This window comes from Astatotilapia calliptera, chromosome 9 (genome assembly GCF_964374335.1).
Source record: "Astatotilapia calliptera chromosome 9, fAstCal68.1, whole genome shotgun sequence".
Taxonomy (NCBI): Eukaryota; Metazoa; Chordata; class Actinopteri; order Cichliformes; family Cichlidae; genus Astatotilapia; species Astatotilapia calliptera.
The window spans coordinates 29,829,243-29,854,553 of NC_137430.1; the positions used below are offsets into that span (position 1 = coordinate 29,829,243).

The following is a 25,311-nucleotide window of genomic DNA, read 5'->3' on the forward strand; positions in this document are numbered from 1 at the left end:
GCTCAGTAAATACCGACCGTCATATTTCTATTTTCATGGTTCCTGTTAAAACCAAGCAAGCTGTGTTTTCTTAGTCTTCATTTTTTACTTTTGACTCCTCCAAGCAGATCCACCTGCAGGCTCGGAGTAGTTACTCTACTCAACAAGAACTTCACAGTGCCTGCAGCACTGTGGACGAGGCAGGCAAGCTGCATGAAACATTTACAGTGAGTCTGGCTTTTTCTTTCACTGTGTGATGTATACGAGTGCTGTCCATTGTTCTTATGTCAGGATGTGTGGATTGTAAGGGTGAGGATCCAAATACTGCTAACATCTCTTAACAGAGAATCCAAAACAATAGAGGTCAGAAAGTAAAGAAACAAATAAATAAATGTTTGGAGCATAGCAGATGCTGTTACAGAGACTACACTACAATGCACCACCTGCATGTGTCCAGCAGGTGAATATTAAAGAAGTACAACAGGAATGACTGCGCGACTGTCGTGTCTCCAGCTGTCTGTGTCTGCAGCAGAGTATAATCGAGGCTCAAGGGGGAGACAGGACTATTCATAGACAGGGAGGGCTGATTAGGGAAGGACCAACACGAGGGTAACAGGACAATCATGACATTCAGAGGGAGACAGGAAGCAAAACTAACACAGGACGTGAAAGAAAACAAAAGTAAAAAGTAAAGGAAGTAACCAAAGGAAAGTGATACAGACATGAACACTCCCACCTATCACGAGTAGAGGAAACAATCCAAAGGAAAACACAGTAAACATGGAAACAAGAAGACACACAGCAGACATGGGGACAGAGGCATAAAGATGAGAGAGAGGGAAAAACAAGCAGGAACTTGAACTACCACAAGAACCAAAACACAGGCTGGAAACTGAAGCTCGTCACACAGAAATGAACTCTTCAAACACTTGAAGCCTGAACTCTAATCCAACAAAACAAAAACCAGGGCATGACAGAGCTTCTCTTTTGCACACAAAGTAATAAAAACATTGAAGATATCACATCTAGATGAAGAAAAACATGTCGATAGAATGTTTTTTTTCAGTCGATGGCCTCGACCAGGCTGCACAGCCATCAGACTCTGTCCTACAGTTAATCACAGGAGCAAACTGGAGGCTGGACACATGATGTTTATCAGAAGCTGCAAATGTCATCAGAACAAAAAGTTCATTTTTGTATTGATATTTTATATCAGGGATTTCTGTCTCTACTGTTGAAGGACTGTTTGCAGCCCGCTCTTCTGCATCTGCAGCCTTCTGCAAAACCTCCCATATTTGAAAATGGACTTAAATATGTAAACAGACAGAACTGTTGTGCTGACCTTGAGCGCCTCGGTCTGCAGGCCGAGTCCTTTGGTGCAGAGCTCCATGACGCTGTAGGAGCAGAAGGTGTCTCGCACCCTCAGCTGGCTGACGGCCAGCAGCCACAGCGCTGGGTTGGACTCCAGCTCCACCGGCGGGATCAGGATGGACTGGTGGCCAGAATACACGCTGCAGACAACACAAAGGCTTTTCAGTGTGTGTGTCGGGGATCTGCATGTGCCGACTCAGAACAATAACACAAATTTAAAAATGGACGACATGCTTACAAGCACTAACAACATCAGGAGACTGACGAGTGTTGATGATCTGGTTATGTACTGCACTGGTTTGGACAGTAAAACTAACATTCACTCACTCTATAACCAGTCACACTTGCTAAGACTATGATTTATTGTCCTGAGAAACCGGCCAACCAGCACCACAGGGTTGTGTAACAATCTGATGTAAATGTGAGCTACTGTCAGCGAGGACGACGTGAAATCCTCAAGCCGAGGATGATTTGTTTTATTCCGAAGACATTTAGCAGCAGATATCGGCTCCAGACGAGTTGAGTATTTATGAGAAGAAGATTTGAAAGTAAGCAGACCTGCAGGCTGGAGCCAAGATTTAACGATTTAAAGACTGTCGAGTTTCAGACGGAGACCTTTAAACATTAATATTACTTATTATTATTATCAATAAGTATAAATCACTGTTCTTGTATTTTAAGAGGGTGAGGTAGGGATGAGTATAACCAAACCTTCCATGTTAAAAAGCTAATTTTCCCCCCTTTTACTGAAAATACATCAATAAACACTTAAATTGTCTTACACTCAAAGAGTAAGACAATTTATTATTTACAACTCGACCCAACTCTTCCAGGACGTGGATTCAGGTTATCTGGGCAGGAAATGCTCAAATACTTTAGAATATTTTAAATGTTCAACATAAAAAAGTTATATTTATTTATGAATTTCTTAAATTGCCACTAAGTGTTGTCAGCAAACACAATGAGTCACTGCATCCACAGGTTCATGCAATATAATGCAAGAGTAAAAGAAAGGGGGGGGCTCCAATCTGTAGTTCCCAGCCTGTGTCATGTTACATCCATATAGTGAAGCAGTTTTTAAGCATTGTTCAACTTAAGGTTTTCCTTCCCCCCCATTTAACAGGAGGGTGTTCAAAATAACAACATGCAAGCTTGTTTTTAGCAGCGTGCTGCAGTACTCGTGGTGCATGCAGCTCAGGTTTGAAACCCACTGCACACATTATTAAATGAAAAAAACAAAGAAAGATGAAGTCATGAAACAGAAGTAAAGCATTTTAAAATGAACTTAAATACATAAATATATATTAACCCTCTCGAGGCAGGTGTTGCTGATTTGCAACAGTTAAAAACTAACAACCTGATTACCCCACGTACATATTTTATGAGTTGTTTTTACTCAGAAGTACCACTGCAGGACTCGGTTGTGCATTAGCAACAAAAACTCAATTTGAGCCTGAGAGGGTAAATAAGAGTATTAATCCTTAAAACAGATGTAGGGCTTTAATGATTCACAAAACATCTGCTTTTATTTACTTTTCTGGAAACCTGGGAGTTACTTTGGGAGTACAGTGGGTGTGCCTTTGATTTTGCACCTCGGACATAGTTTTGTTCCATCCTTCAAACCACGGCGGGAGTGTTTCAGAGTGCTTAGCTTGAATAGGGACTAAAAATTTTCTGTGCCATTCCTGCCAGTTCCTGTCCTCCTTATCTGCTCTGAGCTGCTTGATGAGCTATGTTGAATCTGATTGAATAATACACATTGTCTTAAGTGGGATACTAAGTTACTGCAGCTACATACAGTACAAGCTCATATCTGTGCTGCTTTGATTTGGACCATCCATTCTTTAACGTAAAGAAGTGCAAAATGAAATGACTGGAGGATCCTCAAAGAGTGTAAAATGCATATTTAATGGTTTGTAAGTGGGTGGAGATGCATTTAGGAGCTGCACCAACCTGCAGAGACACCAGAGGACGAAGCCGAGTCCGCAGTAAGGATCCAGACAGATGGCAACTTCTCTGGACGGGTACAGCTCACACTGCAGCTTCACTGACCGACAGAAGGCTGCAACTGCATTATGGGACATCTGGAGCAGAGAGGAGACGAGAGGGGAGGGAGAGAGACACACGAAACACACAAAAAGACAAACAAGGAGCAAGATAGGAAGGTTCACAATGAATTTAAATTTAAAGTAAAACATTTCACATTTTTCCCCCCGGTAAATGAATCTTTGAAAAGCGAGCGACATCTTAGTTGGAAGAAGCGGTTTGTGTGTTTGGACTAAGCCCTTCAACTGTGGGCCAAATGTGCTTTCATTCTGCTTTCTGTTTACTCATTTTGCTGCTGCTCTGATGGCTGAATTTCCCTCTGGAATAAGAAAAGTAATGACTGGAGGAGGAGGAAGAGGAGGGGAGTGGGACCAGGCGGCAGTGGTTTGGTGAGGATTAGGGCTGAGCTGACCTGAACTCCGGCCAGCATGCCGGTCGTCGACACGCTGAAGTCCAGATAGGCCAGGCCGTCTGGGTTGGTGGGCTTATAGAGAGCTGGAGGCTTCTTCTTTGGCAGGTCATCTGCAGCATGCACACACACACACACAAACACACACACATATATATTTATTTCATTGCACTCAAGAGCACAGTCTCATTTCAAACACTGACCTCCAGCTGAACCCAGAGAGAAAAGGGCCTCAAATACTCTGCTGCAGCAGAATCACAGCAACATGACTGATGTCTCACATATAAGAAGAGACCGCTTTAAAGCACAAGCATGGTGATACTCTGTGTTTCTCTCACTGTTAACAAATCCCAAGGGAAGACAGAACCAACAACGAACAGTGCTAACAAGCTCTGTGTGTGCAACTGCAGCCTGATAGATCCCTGTCCTACATCACTGAGTATCGGCGTTACGCTGGGTGAGATATTCCTTTATAATCAGTGGCACTCACCCACCGGGTGTATGTGTGTGAGAAGAGCATGTATCTGAATATTCATCTGAATATGTATCTCTGTTTTGCAGTCACAGGGAATATGTTGGTCCCTCTGATATTTTTCACAAACCTACAAACTTCATATTTAAATGATCATCCATGCACAGTTCACATGTTCTCATCTGACCAGTTTCTGACTAGCTGGAGATTTGTTGCTGGTAAGAAAATCTCTACAGCGTGCACTAAACTCAAGGCTCTCACATTTAATCTGGTCCGCACCTGTCTTGAAATTTTGACCTGCCTAGATGAAGCCTGTCCGGTCTGTGCACTCATTAATAGGCAGTTGCACCTCCAGACTGCAGGCTGTGAAAGGTTTGGTTCTCTGGGGTGAGTTTAAGCAGCCGGAGATTTGGATGGCAACCACAGGACGAAGGACAGGGAGCTGAAACAGGCGGCCAACTGTCACATGAAAGTGAACCCTAAGTGATCCCAAAACCACAGCAGGTGCAGATAACCAATTTCTTTAGTGGGTTCACTGAAGAAAACATTAAGTGTTCCAGTTGTTCTATTTAAAGGGTGATCTAGATCTTATTCTTTGCTTTTAGTCATCTTGGCTCAGCTGAACTCAGTAGAGCGATTTGGAGATTTTTCTTGAAGGGCAAAAACAAAGGGAAAGAGTGTCTGTGATTTATAACACGCACATAAAGAAACAGAATTATTTTTGTTTTAATAATAATTGGAAGCCAAAATTGTAATTCAGTTAATTCGATTCAGACCCGTGCTGACAGCAGACCAAACACTAGCGGCGATATGGACTGAGGGGTGTGGAAAAGACACTTCCACACGCATCAATTCAATAAACTGATAACAGACTTGCAGCTACAGCGAGTTTTTATTTTCTGATAAATCACAGAGTGATGGAGCTGTAAAGGCAGGTTTCATCACAGCAGAGGATTTCATTTAATGTGCATTCTTTAGGTTTATATCTGCAACCAGAACTACTCAGACTGCATTGTGAGGCGGCTGTGCACGACCTGCATTTATGTTAAATTAAAGTAGCGTGATTTCCCAGTGCGGATATGAATGAAACGCTGTACCGGTGTCCAGCACTGGGGGCCAGTTCCTGATGTCCACCGTGGCCATGGCCTCTTTGGAGCGCAGCAGCTTACAGATGACGGCGGTGGTCATCACACACACCGAGTGACTCACCTGCACAATTAGAAAGAGAAAGACAGAAGAAGAAATTAAGCTCCCTTTTTTCCCCAGAGGAGATCAGAAGTCAGCCAGAGCCATACGAGTCTGGAATTAGCTGGGAGCGAGAGCTTGAACCTTGGAGGTCTGACTGAAAGAGAAACCGCATCGGTTTAACAGACAAATTAAGAGTCTGACCTCGACAATCATCTTAACAGTGGGCAGGGTGGTGGAGATGTTCTGAGGGTGAGGCGGTCGCACTGTGATGGGAACACAGCCGGCGTACAGGCAGCCGTAAAAGGCTGCGATCAGGTCTATACCTGCAGAAGAAGCAGACACACAGGTGTGAACGATGCTTGCAGTGTCCAGGTGCTGTCACCTGAAAAGTACATTGAACATCTGCATCGTCTCTCACCTGGCGGGTACACCAGAGCGACATGATCTCCTTCCTGCAGACCGCCTCTCTCCATCAGCAGAGCTGCCACTCGCTCCGCCCTCTTATGCAGCTGCAGACAGGTGAGAGAGCTGGACACTGCCCCCTGCGGGAGGTGAGAGGGGGGAACGGTGTGAGCCATCAAGAAGCAACCTGCCACACTCAAAGGACAAAAACTGCAGTTCATCTTGTTATTGTTCAGTTTTCTACTTGCTTGAATTAGCTCATAATCATCGTTAACCTGTTTTTATTTATTTACTTAAATTAACCATGATAATGAAGCCTGAAATTCCTGATTTTAAGCCACTGATTCCATGGATAAAGATCCGTTTTGGTATCGATTATAATCCACTTTTATTCTCCTTGCATTCAGCATCTTAACATCACAGAGACGTGATGACTGATCTACAGATCTTTCACCTACAGTTCACCAGCAGCAGGTTATACGGTTCAAAATGTACAATTTTTTACGGTGGTCAGTTGTGCGCGAGTGTGCTGGTACCCGAGAGCTGAGCAGGGTGTAGAGGATGTGGTCCGGTGTGGTCTGAGCTCGCCACTGCAAAACCTCGGACAGGAACAGAAACTGCAAAACAGAAATAAACACTTGTTTTACACACACTTTGACAGCTTAATCTGTGTGTGTGTGTGTGTGTGTGTGTGTGTGTGTGTGTGTGCGCGTGTGTGTGTGATCTGATTTCTGTAAATAGTTCAAGTTGCTGATGTAATTCAAAAAACAGCAGAGGTGCATCAAACACGTTTACAAGGAGAATAAAATGATACATTTCTCCCATCATTTCAATTATTGCAACATCAGCATTTTGAGATAAAACTGCAAAGCAGACAAGAGACATTGAAGTGAAACAGAGCTGATAGCACAGAGGGAGTGCAGCGCATGTACAAAAAGTTTTTAGCATTGAGGAACTCCATGTCAACGTGTGCTTACTCACCACTTACTGCTTTTTACTGCTGAGTCTCTGCCTTCTGTCCGGCACATTAAAGCAGTTTAATCAATATCACAGGCGGTGAAATTTCAAAGCAGGTGAAAAAAACAAAAAACTGCCTCTAAAGATTATATTTACAGGCAGTTAAATGATGCAGACTGACTGACTTGAATGATGCTGAAAATCTGGCTCCATCAGGCAGTTGAAAAAGTAGGCGGCCTGTTCAGAAAGTTAATTGTCAGTTTATGTTCATAAATCAATTTGTCCTTTTCATAAAAACAGTTTTTTCTAGATGTGTTGTTTTCATAAAATGTCAAATTTGCAACTTCTCCCAGTTCTGTAGCTGCTCATTAACATTTCAGCAGATTTCCTAAAAACAAGACATCAAAATATTTCTATTAAAGTAAAGAGGAGCAACTTCTTGTTTCAGCAAGATTAAAACTTTAAGCAACATTTTAATTACCTAAAAGTACTGTATAATAGATTTTTTAAAATGTGTTTTTATCAGCTTCCAAAACCTCGTACCACCGTATTCACCCATGAGAGGGAGGATACAGAGTATAGAGGAGTCACAAAAACGACGACCTGCTGAAGTTCAAACTGAGCATCACGGAGGAAGAAAGGTTTTTAAGTGTCTTATCTGAGTATTTCAGAAGCAGCTGATCTGCTGGGATTTTTCCACATCCCTCTCTTGGGTTTAGAGAGAATGAGCCGAAAGAGAGAGAATATCCAGTGAGTGGCAGGTTTCTTTGTGAAAATGCCATGTTGCCTTGCAGCTGACAGGAAGGCAACACTAACTCAGATAACCCATCGTCACAGCCAATGTCTGCAGAAGAGCATCTCTGAAAATGAGCTGCAGCAACAAAGGACCACACTGGGTGCCCCTGCAGCTCATACTCAGTCACCAAAAGTGGCAACAGAAGACTGGACAAATGTTTCCGGTCTGAGTCTGATGAATGTGGTACAAAAACACAAAGGCATCCATCCTGGCTTGTTTGGTTTGGTGTAATGTTGTGGGGGATATTTTCTTTGCACACTTTGGGACTCTTAGTATCAACTGAGTATCAGTTAAACATCACAGCCTACCAGAGTATTGTTGCTGACCACGCTCATGCTATTATGACATGGGCAGTGTACCCATCTTCTGATCTTTGCTGATCCAGCAGGATTGCAGCACCTTGTTTAATGTAAGCATGAAGCATCTGTGAAGACAAAAGAGGCTCCAGCCCAGAAGCTGTGTGTACCTGACAAAGCGTGCACGAGTCCAAGTGTCTGTGTGTTTGTGGTTATTCGACTATGCAGACGATTAGTTTGGCAAATATTTATGGAGGACTGAACAACTTCCATCAGAGTTTACTGAGTCATAAGTGAAGGTGAAGTCTTGACACGACTTTTCATACAAAATATTCTGTTTGATGTCAAACATAGAAGAGATGAAAAATGTTCTAGACGATGGAGTCAAAGAGATTTGATGATTTTGCTTGACTGAATTATTAATAGTTTATCAGAAGTGTAGCAGATTACTCTTCCTGTCAGTCAACTTGTCGCTTACTCAATGATCTTCTCGGCTTTTCAACATAAAGTTACCTTTTTTTGGGCAGAGCTTGGTTTAAACGGAGTTGTGATGTTATTTCTTGAGCTGAGACTTTGTTACGCAGCTGTTTGCCTCACCTGGTCGTTATCATCAGTCTGTCCCAGGTCTCTGCCGCTGGCCTGAGCGATTCTCTTCCCTGACACCAGATTTCCCACCATCACAGAGGCGGGACCGATCTCTGCCACACACAGACACAATCAGCACATCAACAACTACAACTACCCACAAGGTTACCACCTAAAGACCCTGAGCAGACCCTCACCCACCTGGCTGTTTCTGCCGCGGTTTGGGCAGGTTGGTGACACAGGTGTGGGGGCACATCAGGACATTGCAGGGGTGAAGCCCCCCCTCCAGGTACAGCTGCTTGATCTCCGACAGGTGGATGCCGCCCAGAGGAGTCTTGGGAAGGGTGTTGGCCGGCACCAGAGCCAGACAGAAGACGCCCACCCCGTGGATGCTGTCTATGGCCTGAGAGTCATGAGGGAGTTTGGTCAGACTGCAGATGGGATTTACTGTCCCCATGGGGTAACTCGCTTTGCTGAGAGTAGTCTAACACAATACACACATATCTAAGTGGAGTAAGACACACCAAACACAGTACACGATCCAAGTGTCCTACACAGTGTCCAACATAACCGCAAGAAAACGACATTTCAAATAAGACTTGATCTAAATGCAATAAGGCTGCATTGCATCACATTTGAACGTGCAGGGAAAGCACCTGCAGTACGCGGCTCATCCACTGGAAGCTGTCCTCCTCCGTGGAGTCCGGTCTCTGCTCGGCCACCACCACGATCCTCTCATCTCTCAGCACCGTCACAGAGAACACAGCTATCCTGCACAGACAGCAACACCAACCTGTTTGTTTTCTATTACATGAATAATGTTTTATTCCACTGTGTTAATTCTATTCAGCTTGATTTACCCATCAAGCTGCTTTCTTTGTCTTTTATTTTGTTCTATTTATTGAGCTCTTTCTAGTAGAGCAGTTTTATTTTATTAAGCTATTCTGACGAGTTTTATCATCTATTTTTTCCATTCTGTTATTTATTGGCTGACTGGTCGGTTCCTGTTGTTTGTGACACAGTTATTTCACAAAGGATAAATAAAGTACAGCTTATGATGGATTATCTAGATTGGTGTCCAGACGTGAAAAATGTGTTTCCTTTAGTTTTTTCACACTGCGAGTGTGTGATGTCACACTGCGAGGAGCGCAGCAGTGGTCACTGAGAAACTCTGAGAGGTCGCTGCAGATGGACAGTTTGATGAAGGTGGGTTCCCAAGTCTTCGTTCTTTCCTTATCGCCTTTGTTTGTCAATTTCATTTTTTTCCATGGATCCTTCTTCATTTGCTTTCCTTGTTTCATAACCTCTTCCTCCTCGTCGCTCTTCTTTATTTCCCTTCCTTCCTTCGTCTGTTTCATTTCTCCTTGGCTTTTCATGTGTCCTTCTTTCTGCCCTTATAACTAGCTTCCTTATCACCCTTATTTGCTCATTCTGTTCCTTGTGCTTGTTTCCATTCCCTTGGTTTGTTTTTTCATTTCATCCCTTTGCTTTTTCCTTATTTTTCCTTTTCCTCATTTCCTTCATTTCATCCTTATTTATATACTTTTAAACATCTTTGTTTCCTTATTTCCTTTATTTCTAAATGTCTAAATATTGTTTCCATGACTCCTTCTTACTTCCCTGTTTCACTACATGTCCTTTTCTTGATTTCCTCCTTCTTTTTTGCATATCACCTTTTCTACCCTTGTCACCTTATTTCCTGCATCCTTATTCAATCCTTTGCTTCCTTTCCTTGTTTCACTGCATATTTCCTCTCTTTACATATTTTCTTCTTCTCTGTCGTCTTCGTTTTTCCTGTAATGAAGCCCAAAAGCAGAAACTAAAGGCAAACATGGATGCTGGTATAATGAAACCTGATGGACTTTCAGCCTTTCTTCTTCATGTTTCCTGAGACTGTTTCTGCAGCTGCTTCCTCCCTGAGTAGAAACTTTAAATAGCTCCGGGAAGCGTCATCAGAGGCTGTCAGGTAAAAGATGAATTTCCTGCTCGGTGGCCGTGGACACAATTAAACTTCACTCTATTACTGTTTCTGGATTCATCCACTATTGCTCTACTTTATTAGATTTATTATGAGCGATGGCATTGCTCATTTATCAGCGTATCAGCATTTATCAGCCAACGTACCGATGTCGGACATCTCGCTGGTTTTCAGCTTCTGTCGATAGGAACGATGATAAAAAAGATAATAAAATAAAAACCGATTCGCTGGCGGTCGAGTCATGTGACATTTGAGAAATGTGTGACTGCAATATTACATTTTCAAGTCCAGCAAACTTTAGTCTTTGTGTTTTAACATTTTAAAACCTGGAGCTAAATTGAGCTAAACTGTTTTCAGGTTTGTTTCTTTTCCAAAACCAAATTTGCTGTTATTAATCAGAACTGTCCGTCATTAACATTTTATATACACATAAAACATCTTTTGGTGGCAGAACTGAAAGGTCACAAACTGCTGGAAACCTCTGATCGCTGTCAGGAGCCGTTCCAGTTAATGGAGAGTTATGATGACTCATGGCGACGACCACAGACTGGAGGTAAAAGATGGCCACTAAGACACCTTCTGTTTGAATTGTGAAGCTGAGCGTGTGCACTGTGGCCATCTTGTTGTTTTGAAACAACAAGCGAGGGATGGACCTACGTTCATCTTTTATATACAGTCTATTGTGACCCTCAAACCCCACCCACTTCACACTCACCTGCCCCTGTAGACGAATTTCATTGGCTCCACTGCGAGTGCAGTGGCAACGATGTCATCGGCATTGTGCCTCCGCCCGCTCACCATGATGAGCCCGTCCATCTTGCCTGTGATGAAGACGAGGCCGCCGGGGCCAATGAAGCCCAGCAGGCCAGTCCGCACGAAGGCGTACTCACTGATCAACCCCCCGCTGGAGCTCACCGGGTAAACCTGCAGAGGACATTACAGCATTACAGTGTTTTTTTATTTTGGCTTTTAGTGTTTGGGTTCATGTCTTCACTTCGCCTCACCTCAAAGGTGTTCTTGGTCATGCCCGTAAGGCCGTAGTACGATGTCCCGGTGGCGATGGAGCAAACGCAGAGCTCGCCGATCTCATCGGTCTGACAAAGCTGGGGCACGCCTTCCGGCTTTACTACACACACCAGGCCTGGGAGGACGAGACACACACACGGTTAACACTCCTGAAATGTCTCTGCTTGTTTTAAAAAGAAGTTATTTATGGCATGAGGAGGAACATTATTCACTCCAAACGCACCTGTTTATGAGACTCTCATTTCTCAAAGCTAAACTCTGAGCTTAAAGTAGGTTGTTCCAACCCGAGATGACGTCCCCTCCCGTCTGTGTCACAGCAAAACCAGGTTACCCGTGTAAAACTGAACTGGTGACAATGTAGTCCCTTTTTAAAGAAATATTTTGGGCTTCTTAGATTTAATTGTAATATGTTAGTGGAGAGAGAGCAGGAAAGCTGGAGAAACACCAGCAGCAATGCACAGAGTAAATGGCCTTGGGCTGGGTTCAAAGCCAAGCATCTACATTAGCCCTACAGCAGACTGGTCGCCTGCTCAGTCCAGGGAGCTACAGCAGTACCTGTGACACACTCTCATGAGCTTTCTGATTCTAGGATTGGCTGTGCGGACAGCGATAAGTATCACGTTACACAGCACAACTATAAAATGCTGCATCTAGATCAGTTTGAAGTGACTCAGCAAACACTTTTTACCCCGTGCTTCAGCATCTTCTTATTTCAGTCATTACAAAGAGAAATGCATGCAAGATTCCACAGAAGCTGAAGGAAACAGATTTTGCTCCTTAGTTTAGTTTCCTTTGTGGTGCTGCACGTATAATCTCTGTGGTGAACGCTGGGCAGAGCGACTTCACAGAGGCTGTTGCTGCCTGTGTGCTCACTCAGACCGACTGGAAAGGACCAACTTTTATTTTGGAGCATCAGTTTTATCTTGGGAAGGTTCCTAACTGAGTGAAGCAGCACAGTAAGAGGTGATCAAATTCCCATAATACTAAAGAAAAGCTCCAAAATTACTTTTAACCCATGAGATGAAACAGTTTTATTACTGAGTGCAACTGCTTATTATCAACATTAAAATCTTTTAGTTTGCAGCTCAATGAGCACATTTAACTATGGATTGCATTTTTATTCACGACTCTAATTGCAGACTAATCTGCACTAAAACTAATCAGTGAGAAGATTTTTACTCTAATCCATCTGCTGTAAAACGGGACAAACAAATAATGCCACTGGTGTCTGTGGATTCTTCATTAAGACCTGAACGGATGATGTTTGGCCCTAAATGCTTTTCAATGTTCTGTGTTACCTTGTTAAACTATGTGTGGGCTTCACCCTGGAGGGGAAAACTCGGCTCATTAGAACAGATTACAGGCTCTGCAGCCGTACTGAAAACTCTCCTGAGTTTCCATAATGTACAGCAGAACAACGCTTAACTCGCTCGTTCATGAGCAGGGAGAGAGAAAGGGGTTAAAGACCGGACACTGATGAAAAAGAGAAGCTGGGTCTTAAACTCATTTTACGATTTAATGAACTTCAATTACAATAGATGGAAAACTAGAAAGGAGAAAAAAGTTTGAAAAGTTTGCTGGCTCCTTACGTCAACATTCAGTCACATTTTTGCTTGAATTGCACATTTCGATTACAATCCCCGCTTTTATTTTGTAGAAACACAAATTCCCTAAACCCAAGTCAGGCATATGTGAAGCTCGCAATCATTTTAGGAAACTGTTTAAAACCCTTGTCTTCTCCAAGATACATTATACTGCTGTTTAAACGTATCCCACCTCCGACTTCTTGCTTCCACGATTAAAATTCAACATTTGTGACACTAAAGGTCTGTATTTGTAATTTTCCTGATATAAATCTCAGTTACACCAGCTCAACCACACTTCCTCTTACAACACACACACACACACACACACACACACACACACACACACACACACACACACAAACACACACACACAACGATGTACCTCCGGGTGTGACGGTCCCCACATCCTGAACAGTGAGCACCGACAGCCGCTCCTCCGTGTCGACCCTGACGACGCCGTAACTCAGGCCCTGCATGGACAGGACGCCCCGACCTGGAGGCTGGCTGCTGTCCTCCACCGGCCTGAACACACAACCCGACACACACACACACAGGTGATCCTCTGACACAGCTCGCATCTGTCCAAACTGACAGACCGCCACACTGCAGTACAGCACACTACTGTGCAAACCGCTCGTGTATTTCAATTTAGCTTCCACGTGTTTCTTTAGACAGCAGCTGCTGTTTCACTCATTCTCGTCGCAGTCCTCCTGCCCCATCATTCTCTTTCCACTAAACACCGACCTTTGGATTGTTCTAGCATAAAACAGACGCCTCAAATGATGAACCAGTGTTGTATCGACACATCAAAGACAAATAGCAATTTTAAATTGAATCTTTAGGCACTTTGCTACTAGCTGCCTAAACACATCATTTATTCCCATTTCTTCAGGTGAATCTATGAAACTTGGCTGCATGCATGTGAGACTGCTGCACATCTCTGCATAATCTGTGACGTGGAGGTTGTGTTTACGTACCTCCTGATGGCCACCGTCAGGGCCTCGGGGGAGCTGGCGCAGGGACAGATGACTTCAGTTCTCAGCCCTTTGGTCTGAAAGACGTTGAGGAAGGCGTCGCAGGACGAGATGGACCCTGACAGACAGAAACAATAACTGAGTCAGGACAGCTTCAGTTCAGGTGTCGAGCCACTTTTCCCACAAACTCCTGACACGTGCAGAATTGAAAGAGCTGTCATGTGAAAGGCTTTTAATCACATGTACCAGATCCCTGAATGTGATTAAAAAACACTCAAAAGACCTTTTGTACTGAAGTTTTAAAATGTTCCAGGCCAGTCACCTTTTTATGACCACGTCTCTGGGCAGGTGCTGGACATTTCTTTCTATTTTATTAGCACAGGTAACAGCGCACGGCTGGTTTCATATTTTGTTTTTGGGTTTCTTATTTTCTCATTGGAGGGCAGCTGTATGCAGGGATCAGCTGAAATAATTATTTAGGGCAGGAATATGAGTTCATCCCAGCGCACTCAGGCTAACATGTGTCACCATGTCAGAGCATTTAAAAGTCAGTAATGTTGCCAGAAAGCTGTGTGTTTTGCATCTATTTGGTAAATGAATGGTAAAAATGAAGTGTGTATTCATAACTGTGAAGAGAGATAAACTGAAAAAACAAATCAACACCTTTTTGTGTCGTTAACATAACATTTCCCTTCAACTATCACTACTGCTTTCAACAGTCCACAGTGGTTATCGTGCATCCATCTGTGTGCTTGACTACAAATGAAAATGTTTGTCACTGACAGACAAACCTGTGTGATTTCTGAGTGTTTATGATATGCTAAGATTAAAGGTGTACCGACACACTTGTGTCTCTCGCTGCTTCACCTCTCCTTTGATTTGTTTTGTCTCCAAATTTCTACATTATTTGTGGGGAATTTCAGGAAGGTTTCATCAGAGATAGAAAAGTTTGAATTTCATGTCTCATAAATGCTTATCACACTGAAATGAGAAACTTTGGGAGAAACTCTTTTGATTTTTTCAAATAAATATCACCAACCAGATCCAGATATCCTGGGGCTGATCCTCTAATGTCAGAGCACACCTGAAGGCACCATGAGACAGCACCTGCTCAGAATAAATGTTATGACCTGAAAATCCTGCCTCGTGCCAAACATGATGCAACATGATGCAAGTTTCAAGTCACTGCAGCTTAATGCAGAAAAACCAGTTTTCTGTGGTCACTGCTAAACCAGTTAAACAGTTACTGAACTTAAAGATACAAACCATCAGTCTGGATGGTGAAAACATCACTTCCTGGTTCCAAGCTGTTGTATTTTTGTCTCATGTTAGGCTGAAAACCTTTTCATGTACCAAGTATGCGCAGTCGGACACATCCTGCTCTATTCCTGTAAAGTGACCCAGTTTCCTGAAATCCCGAGAGTTTTCTTTTTTCTCATTTCCCTGACATTCTCTATCTGGAATACACCTCGCTAAACTCCCCCGTTAGTGAAAGAGCTCGGCTGTGAAGGCTGAGCGCGACCTTACAGGGGTTTGATCCGTCGGCCACCAGCAGCATGCGCAGCGAGCTCAGGTTGATGTCCTTCTGGTCTTTGTGGGCCACCAGAGCCCAGTGCATGTCTCTGGACTTCACACAGGCCACCTTGGCTGCAGGAGGAGATGCGCATACAGAGAAAAAGAGTGAAATTAGCATTTAATCTATTTGACAGGCAGGTGAATGGAGGGACTTGACTAAGATGAGTGACAGGTGTGTGTGTGTCAGTATGTGTGCCTGACCTTTGTACTGGCAGACTTTCTGGATCCACGACAGAGGGTTGACCTTCATCAGCGAGTAGGGCACGCTGATCACGTGCATCATGTTCATCACACTCTGCACACACACACAGAAAAAGACATTGAGGTGAGGCTTCATGTTAATATCTTTGGAATAAAACTCTTCTGGTTTTTTATGTATTATTTGATCATAAATGATAAATGGGCAGGAGGCTGGGGAGCGTGGGCTGAAAGCCTGAGGTGAAGTCAACCAGGTAAGCTACGAAGATATCTGTGCATTAGGTAAGACAGGTATAATCCCTTATGAGACGCTTCAGTGTTTCCCACACAAAGACCTCACTCGGGCAGCTCGCCAGCTACATCAGTCCCAGCCGAGTGATTCATTTTAGTATTTTTACATTTTTCAAATCTGTCTGCAAGAAAAACCCTCTGCACCCAATTTAGGCTGGTTCTCTTGCTCTTATTTTGAAAGTCCATTCACTGCTAATCATCTTGCTCTGGCCCCTTCACTCTTTGGTTTTCTTTACTAACCAGCTCACTGGCCAGGTTGTTAATGTGCAGGTCATTAATATAATTCAGGCGCTTCCCCGCAGATAAAGGATCCTGTCCCACTGTTGGACTAAACCCAAGTCCACCTGCTTGGACGGAAACACTAGTTTGGACTTTAGCAGAACAGAACAAGGACAGTGGAGTTCATCGGCAGCTGGAGGAGATCCTTTTGCTTTTGGGAAGCAACTGGGAACAGAAGAGGCAGAGTGTGAGAGACGGGTGACTGCCAGAGTAAAGCTTGAGGCAGAATTGAGACCAAGCTGCAGCACTCCGATGCTACACAGAGCTCAGCAGACCAGCCTCTACACGTTTAACCTGCGTACTGACACCAGGGGGCGGTGTCGTAAAACCAAGTGTTAAAAGTCGTCTTTGATGATCTTTTGCACAAATGCAGAGGGTCACTGATGTCCGGCTACACGTCATTGGCCTTTTTCTTCCATAACCCGTCGTTCAGCACAGCTAAAGAGCTCCGCAAGTTCAATACATCAATGTAATGGACTTGTCTTTCTGTGAATCCTATTACTTACTTTTAATTTTCCATCCTTCTTTGTTCCCAGTTTATTCTTCTGAATTGTTTTTACGTGGATCATAATTTTGCTTTTATTTATCTTGTAATTATTTATTTTATTGATTGTTTTTCTTGTTTTCTGTGTAGCACTTTATATATTAATTGTGAGTTTTAAAAATACTGACTTGACTTAATAAAGTGTAAAAATTAAAATTAAAAACACAATTATCATTTATGTATTTAATCAACCCTGAAATATAGTTCTTCTTCCAGATGTCAGAGCAATGAAAACGCTTGTTATTTTCATACTGAGAGATTTACTCATCTTGCAAAGGCACTGTTTTTGCTTTGGACAGGGTGGATGCCAAAGCGCTGATCAATGCTTCATCAAATATGTGTTTATTCTACACAAGAAGGAAAGGACGTTTAATGATGCTATAAGCTGGTTAACTTATACTTAAAGGCTCGTTAATATACTTAAAATGGTAAATGGTCTGTATTTATATAGCGCTTTACTAGTCCCAAAGGACCCCAAAGCGCTTTACGCACTCAGTCATCCACCCATTCACACAAATATCTCATAATAACAACCATGTTTATAATCATGTTAAATATGGTAATGGTAAATGACCTGTATTTGTAAAGTGCTTTACTGAGTCCCTATGGACCCCAAAGCGCTTTACACTACATTCAGTCATTCACACACTGGTGATGGCAGCTACATTGTAGCCACAGCCACCCTAGGCGCACTGACAGAGGCGAGGATGCCGAACACTGGCGCCCCCGAGCCCTCTGACCACCACCAGTAGGCAACGGGTGGAGCGTCTTGCCCAAGGACACAACTTTACTCAAAAAGGTGTCTTAGCTAATTATAGGCCAATCTCCAACCTTCCTTTCATATCAAAAATCCTTGAAAGAGTAGTTGTCAAACAGCTAACAGATCATCTGCAGAGGAATGGCTTATTTGAAGAGTTTCAGTCAGGTTTCAGAGCTCATCACAGCACAGAAACAGCTTTAGTGAAGGTTACAAATGATCTTCTTATGGCCTCTGACAGTGGACTCATCTCTGTGCTTGTCCTGCTAGACCTCAGTGCAGCATTCGATACTGTCGACCATAATATCCTATTAGAGCGATTAGAACATGCTGTAGGTATTACAGGTACTGCACTGCAGTGGATTGTATCATATCTATCTAATAGACTCCAGTTTGTGCATGTAAATGTTGAGTCCTCTTCACACACTGAGGTTAATTATGGTGTTCCACAGGGTTCAGTGCTAGGACCAATTCTGTTTACATTATACATGCTTCCCTTAGGCAGCGTCATTAGAAGACATAGCATACATTTTCACTGCTATGCAGATGACACCCAGCTCTATCTGTCCATGAAGCCAGATAACACACACCAATTAGTTAAACTGCAGGAATGTCTTAAAGACATAAAGACCTGGATGGCCGCTAACTTTCTGCTTCTTAATTCAGATAAAACTGAGGTTATTGTACTCGGCCCTGAAAATCTTAGAAATATGGTATCTAACCAGATTCTTACTCTGGATGGCATTACCTTGGCCTCCAAATTAGAAATATCCTGTCTCAGAGAGACGCTGAAAAACTAGTTCATGCATTTATTACTTCCAGGCTGGACTACTGCAATTCATTATTATCAGGATGTCCAAAAAACTCACTGAAAAGCCTTCAGCTAATCCAAAATGCTACAGCAAGAGTACTGACAGGGACTAGAAAGAGAGAGCATATTTCTCCTGTTTTGGCTTCCCTTCATTGTCTTCCTGTTAAATCCAGAATTGAATTCAAAATCCTGCTCCTCACATACAAGGTCTTAAATAATCAGGCCCCATCTTATCTTAATGACCTTGTAGTACCATATCACCCTATTAGAGCACTTCGCTCTCGTTCTGCAGGCCTACTTGTTGTTCCTAGAGTATTTAAAAGTAGAATGGGAGGGAGAGCCTTCAGTTTTCAGGCCCCTCTTCTGTGGAACCAGCTTCCAGTTTGGATTCGGGAGACAGACACTATCTCTACTTTCAAGATTAGGCTTAAAACTTTCCTTTTTGCTAAAGCATATAGTTAGGGCTGGACCAGGTGACCCTGAATCCTCCCTTAGTTATGCTGCAATAGGTGTAGAGTGCTGGGGGATTCCCATGATGCATTGAGTTTTTCCTTTCCAGTCACCTTTCTCACTCACTATGTATTAACAGACCTCTCTGCATTGAATCATATCTGTTATTAACCTCTGTCTCTCTTCCACAGCATGTCTTTTATCCTGTCTTCCTTCTCTCACCCCAACCGGTCGCAGCAGATGGCCGCCCCTCCCTGAGCCTGGTTCTGCTGGAGGTTTCTTCCTGTTAAAAGGGAGTTTTTCCTTCCCACTGTCGCCAAAGTGCTTGCTCATAGGGGGTCATATGATTGTTGGGTTTTTCTCTGTACCTATGAAGCGCCTTGAGGCGACTTTTGTTGTGATTTGGTGCTATATAAATAAAATTGAATTGAATTGAACAACCGAGACTGTTGGGCTCGAACCGGCAACCTTCTGATTACAAGACGAACTGCCAGCTCTTGATATAAAGTCTTACTGATCATTTTTCAGATTTTTTCAGACTCCATTAGGACGCCCATTGTGAAAAATATTTGCTTGACAATTACAAAAAGTGGAAATTAAAGAGGAATAGTCTGAAGACTAAAGGTCAAAGTGACGGACCTTCTCCCAGCTAAAACCAACATTAGTGTCATGACCTATGACCTCTTACAGGCAGATCTTACCGTCAGGATGCCGTGCCACAGACCCACGTCTTTTTTAAAGTCCAGCACGTTCACTATGGTTTCAGCTGCAGGCAGAGATGGGACAGAAGAGGGTTAAATTACTTATAGATAACCCTGAGACTGCACAGTGTGTCTGCATGTGTGTGTGTGTGTGTGTGTGTGTGTGTGTGTGTGTGTGTGTGTGTGTCCTTACCCTCAGTGTAGCTGCAGGACTGAGTGAGAGCCTGGCAGTGTGTGAGCAGAGCGATCCTCGTCACAGTGACTCCCAGCACACTGCCGTCCTTACAGGTTTTATACTGGGAGGAAAACAACAGATGGATCATTGAAAGCAAAGCAGAGGGAAGCTGTAAGTGACAGACTCAACCCTGCTGTACCTGTCGTTCAGTACAAAAACTCATTTCAACTTTGAAGAAATCACATTCGTGGGTCTCTGCAAATAGATTATTACTAAAGATAAATGTTGCTGATTATTTATTCCTTTGTTTATAGTTCGTAAAAATCCAGATAATTGCAAAAACATTCATTTTAAAAACAATATAAAATACCACATGCTGATATTTGGAAGTGTGCTTTATCGCTTTCTGGCCTACATACGCAGACTGACGCCACTTTTATGTCTGCAGCTACATGCAGCAACTGGAGTAGGTCACATTAATGTTTCATATATAACCTGTTTTCTCACGTTTATTATTTATTTAATGTAAAACATGTTGAGAAAAACACTATAGAAATAGCACACCCATTTCAATCCAAGCCTAGAAATCAGATTCTTTCTAAAAGAAGTCTTGAGAGAAAGGTGGGCATTTAAAATATGAAACCTGGCTTCCTTCCTGTGACCAGCAGGAGGCGAGCCTTTGACTCATGGTCACATGTAAACAGATGATAAAGCAGAGTATGCTTTGAAAAAAGAAAATTCGTAGATGACTTGCCCCCCCCCCCCCCCAATTAGCATAGCTACTCCCACCTATACACTAAACTGACTGTTCACTCAGTACACCTGTTCAGCTGCTTGTTAACATTAATATGTAACCAGTTCAAGCTGAGCTGACTCTGAAGCTGGCAGGCTTGTTGGTGTCAGGCTGGTGTATTTCAGAAACTGCTGATCACAGAAACATCTCTGAGATTCACAGAGAATAGTGAGAAAAAGAGAAAACATCCAGTGAGCAGGTCTCTGGGAGGCAATGTCTTGTTGATGCCAGAGGTCAGAAGAGTGCGGCCAGACTGCTTCGAGCATCTCTGAATGAACAACACATTGAACCTCGAAGCAGATGGACGACAGCAGCGGCAGAAGGCCACACTGCGGCCATGCCTGTCAGCTAAGAGCAGGAAACTCAGGTTACAATTTGCACACGCTCACAAAAATTTGGCCACAAAAATGCAGCTGGTAGTGTAATGGTGTGGGGGACATGGTCTTTGGCCCTCAGTACCAGCTAAGCATCATTTAACCACCACAGCCTACCTCAGCATCATTGCTCATCTTGTCTATTGTTTTACCAGCTGACAAATCTGTAGCAAATGTGTGACACTGTCATGTCAATGTGGACTAAAAGCTGTGAGGAATGTTTGTAGAACTTTGTTGAATCTATGGAAGAATTAAGGTCGTGTGGAAAAAGTCTCAGCTGAGTGTATGTCCAGTCTGGCTTTGACCAAAGGTGAGAGAAAATCCAAACTTGGCTACCAGCTCCTTTCAAGCTCACACAAGTTTGATTTCCTTACTGAGTACAAAACCTGACATGAGATTGTCAGCAGGAAGCAGATGCTTCTCGACAGAAATAGTCTGGCACAGGTTGCCGATGTAAACACATACCTTTACACCTACAGATTTTATTCTCTCCACCAGAGAAAGGAAACAAACATGTTTACCACAAATATTTGTCAATGCAGACATATGCAGTAAGCCTGTAACACTAATCCTATCAGCACAAAGTGCAAACAAACAGCACAAGCAGCAACCCAGCGGTTGGTGAGATGGACCACAGGCAACAGTTTCATTGTGCCTTTGTGTTTGCATGTGTGTGTGTGTGTGTGTGTGTGTGTGTGTGTGTGTGTGTGTGTGCGTGTGTGTGTGTGTATTAGCCTCACCTCTATGTAAGCAGTGTCATTATTTGCATCTTTGATGTGGGGGAACCAGTCTCTGGGCGGTTTGGACAGGTGCTTCGACTCTGTTACAAACCACAGCAGTTTCGGCCAACCTGCAGGGGCGAGAGAGAAGCAAAAGGTACGATAAGTAATGAAGAGAGACAGAGGAGTTCTGATATGACTGTCACGATGCTGATATTTGCTGTTTTATTTTGAAAGTCATCTTGGTTTCTTTGGTGGTTTTGAGTCCTCCCCACAGCTGAAAGCCACACTGGGAGCATTTAGCCTGCACAGGATCTTGTATTTGGAGAAGATTGGGTGCTGTGTGGCACTCCTGTGTCTGACCTGCTGCCCTCCTCACCTGCTCCATGGAGCTTAATGTAACTTCCACAGAAAACAACAAGGATGCCCGGGGTTCAAGGCTTCACTTCAGCTGCTACACCCTTGTCTTTATACTGGTGTGGGCGGTGGTAGCATTACTGGACTGGGTAATTGTATGATTGACCCTGATTGTGTTTATCGGTTCTCTGTGAATATTTATACTCAGGTCCAAATGCTTTCTGTGAGTCTTTGTCAAATTATGTTTTATCCAAGTTCCTTTTATCACCTCCTCCGTCTGCACTGGCTGGTCCATTGTTTAGTTTTACCTTTCATGTATGCCGGGCAATTCAATTGGCCAGCTGCTCTGACAGTGACAGCGCTTCCACCAATCACAGAAGCAAAACAGCTTAACAGAGTCCTCACTAACGAGCATTTTTTTCCCTCCCAGTTAGTATTTTCACACCCATGGAAGCGTTTAATGCCGCTGAAAGAAAGAGAAGATTCTTACTGGCACTAACACAGTGTAGGAAGGCGATGATAGTAGTGCAGGGAGTTTCACTCACATTTGTGACTGAAAATAGATGCATGCAGATTGTAAAATGTGGTTTGGAGCATAAAAATATGATGAGATTCAGCACGAAGGAGTTTTCATTTCTTTCAACAAAAACTGCAGTTAAGATGGTCGAGCTGCAGTGAAGAGATGGTTATAGCTACAGCTGCAGAACTCAGCATTTTGTTATTGTAATTACCACAAAAACTTGCGACGGTAGAATCGAACCACCTGTGCAGAAAAGTTCAAAATAAAGAAAACAATCTTTTCAGCTGCTTTCATATACGCTCGCTTTGTTTTACACAGTGACAGCCTAACACAAGCTTACTAATTACTCTGTAAATCTAGATTATTAATAAAAATCTACTGATGAACTATTAGTCAAAGCCACTCAGCAGTCTGATTCAAATGAACTTTTTTTTTCCAAGCCAGTAAAACTCTGGAGAGTGACAAGATGTTTCTGTGACAGTGTGCTCACTTTGAATGAACACCCTTTCTCTTCTCTCGTTGTGCACATTTAGCAAAGCCACCCATCCCCCCACCCCGCATCACGCCTTTACAACTCAGCTATGATTGATGACTTTCCCTCACCTTTGAACTGTGGGATCTCTCCTGTTGCGCTCTTGGGAAGACCCTTATGGCAGGCATCACTGGTCAGCGCCACAGTAACGCCACAGCTGCCCAACAGGAATCCAATCTGTTGGCTGCCGGCATCCTATTGGATGATACAGAACACGATGAAAAAAATAAAGCTGATGCTTTTGCTGTTCAGATATCTCATAACTACAGTAAATGCAGAGCTATATGTTTGTAAAAGACTTCTACTGAAGCACAGAATAGAACAGAACAGCCCTTTAATGTTATTGCACGTATACAGTGAACTTGCAGTTACACTTGTGAACATGCAGCGCTGGTTTAGAAGTGACTCTTGCTGCACTGCTGCTGCAGCCCAAACGTAAATTTTATGGAAAATCCTGCAGCACAAATGCAGGAGGGGGAAGGGGTTCAAGAGAGGCTACCGACATGCAGCAAAAGGCATTTCTGCTAAGCAAGCCATCACTGTGTAACCATGCCAACCCCTATGCTGGCCACTGCGCTGCAAAGACAAGCAGCTTTGTCTCAGAGTGAGACTAAAGCAGAAACAACTACGATACAGGATGGCATCCAAAAAAGAAGCTGCTGAAATCTGAGGTCACTGAAGGTGAGAGATCAGCAGTTGTAGCTGAGCTGATGTGTTTCCTGTGTGACGGTGGCGCAGCAGGAGGGCCCGTTTCTTGTGTGTCAACTGTATTTTTTTGCTTTCTGCTTAGACGTGATTATTTCCTCAGAAATACTTGTTGCTGGTAAAAGGCTGCAGCTGAAGATCCAAAACATTTTATCAACTGTCTGAGGTATGGATAAGGCCTCTGTGCAAACACGACTGAAATGAAACGCAGCGGGAGTCTGGAGGTCTGGGGGGGCGAGGTGAAATACAGATGTGGCCACAGCAGGTTTATGAAAAATCTAATTACTTAACCTCCAGTAGAGACTAATCCTGCACAAAACAGCTTCAGCAACAGATTTAAAGGAAAGGAACCAGAGAGCTGCAGCCACGGCTAAAGACAGCTGATTTGCAGTGCTCTGAAGTACCTTGCGACTTAGGGGCACCTCTATGGGAACAGGGACCACCTCTGCCAGCAGACAGCCGTAAAAGGCCACCATGAAGGCCACTGGGTCGTTGTTCGGAAACACCAACGCCACCTAGAAGGGAAGGACAGAAGACAGCACTGGGGTTCAGAGAACTGAAATCATTTTCTAAGGCTCAGAAAGCAACACAAGGAGTGAAAATTGCAGTCAGTTTCTAAGCAACACGCAAGTTCATGTAAAGTCACCAGCACATTTATCTGTATGCTCAGCACAAGTTAATTCGCTAGAATGACTAATATACAGCTCTCAGTGTTTATTTGCTTTTCACTGAGAGCTGAGTGAGGAGACTGATAACAGTCTTGTGTTTGTGCACTCAACATGAATCCAGAGCAGATCATTATGTCCACCACTGAAACGTGACGGTGAGGATAACATCACCAACACTGGGCATGTGCGTGAGTTTAATAATCATTACAAGAAAAAGTGATCGTGGCTACATCTGGCAAAAACACTGTGTGCAGCTCTTTTTGAATGAACAGAGATGAGGCCCAGTATAAACTGTGACGGGCAGGCAGAGCTGGCATCAAGTCTGCTCAACTATCTGAGAGCAGTTAAGGGCGGAGGGTGATCCAAGACCGCAGCACAGAGCAGTCGGCCATCAGTGAGAGTAGTTATGACACTGATTAAGTCAGAAACTGTGCGAACAGGAGGAGCTTTCAAATGCACAGCAGCTGTAGGAGGTCTACAGCTGCTTGAAAAAACCACGAACAATATGAGATGTAGAAGAATTTCAGCTGACGTGGCCTGGCACTGAAATCAGTTGATCTTCCCGCTGTGGAAGGCTGAACTGAGGCTATGATAGACTTTAGTGCTGGGGATCAATACTCCTTTTATTTAAGAACACTTTAAGAAATCATCCCTTCTGTTCTCTATCAAACGTAACAACAGCCCTTCTTTTTGCCACAGCTGAACAGCACACACACTTCTGTATTATGCATCCTGCTGCTGTTTCTCACATTTATGCTGCACATATTTTTTTTTATCACTGTTCGATATATCAAAAT

The 25,311-nt window shown here is 43.4% G+C and overlaps 1 protein-coding gene across 2 annotated transcripts in view; it reads right to left on the bottom strand.

Annotated features, from left to right (window-relative positions):
- LOC113029442 (disco-interacting protein 2 homolog C-like) overlaps positions 1-25,311 on the bottom strand; it is a 71,149-nt gene that overhangs the window by 9,705 nt on the left and 36,133 nt on the right. For both annotated transcript variants that reach the window (XM_026180296.2, XM_026180299.2), the window contains 21 exons: positions 24,251-24,361; positions 23,213-23,336; positions 21,754-21,863; positions 19,865-19,967; positions 19,672-19,736; positions 15,842-15,935; positions 15,593-15,712; positions 14,069-14,183; positions 13,474-13,613; positions 11,484-11,620; positions 11,195-11,403; positions 9,158-9,272; positions 8,703-8,904; positions 8,514-8,614; positions 6,404-6,484; positions 5,884-6,007; positions 5,667-5,788; positions 5,375-5,486; positions 3,809-3,918; positions 3,304-3,434; positions 1,322-1,490 (listed from right to left, as the gene is read on the bottom strand). In XM_026180296.2, the coding sequence (XP_026036081.1) occupies positions 1,322-1,490; positions 3,304-3,434; positions 3,809-3,918; positions 5,375-5,486; positions 5,667-5,788; positions 5,884-6,007; positions 6,404-6,484; positions 8,514-8,614; positions 8,703-8,904; positions 9,158-9,272; positions 11,195-11,403; positions 11,484-11,620; positions 13,474-13,613; positions 14,069-14,183; positions 15,593-15,712; positions 15,842-15,935; positions 19,672-19,736; positions 19,865-19,967; positions 21,754-21,863; positions 23,213-23,336; positions 24,251-24,361 (2,595 nt within the window). The remainder of the gene's footprint in view (positions 1-1,321; positions 1,491-3,303; positions 3,435-3,808; positions 3,919-5,374; positions 5,487-5,666; positions 5,789-5,883; positions 6,008-6,403; positions 6,485-8,513; positions 8,615-8,702; positions 8,905-9,157; positions 9,273-11,194; positions 11,404-11,483; positions 11,621-13,473; positions 13,614-14,068; positions 14,184-15,592; positions 15,713-15,841; positions 15,936-19,671; positions 19,737-19,864; positions 19,968-21,753; positions 21,864-23,212; positions 23,337-24,250; positions 24,362-25,311) is intronic.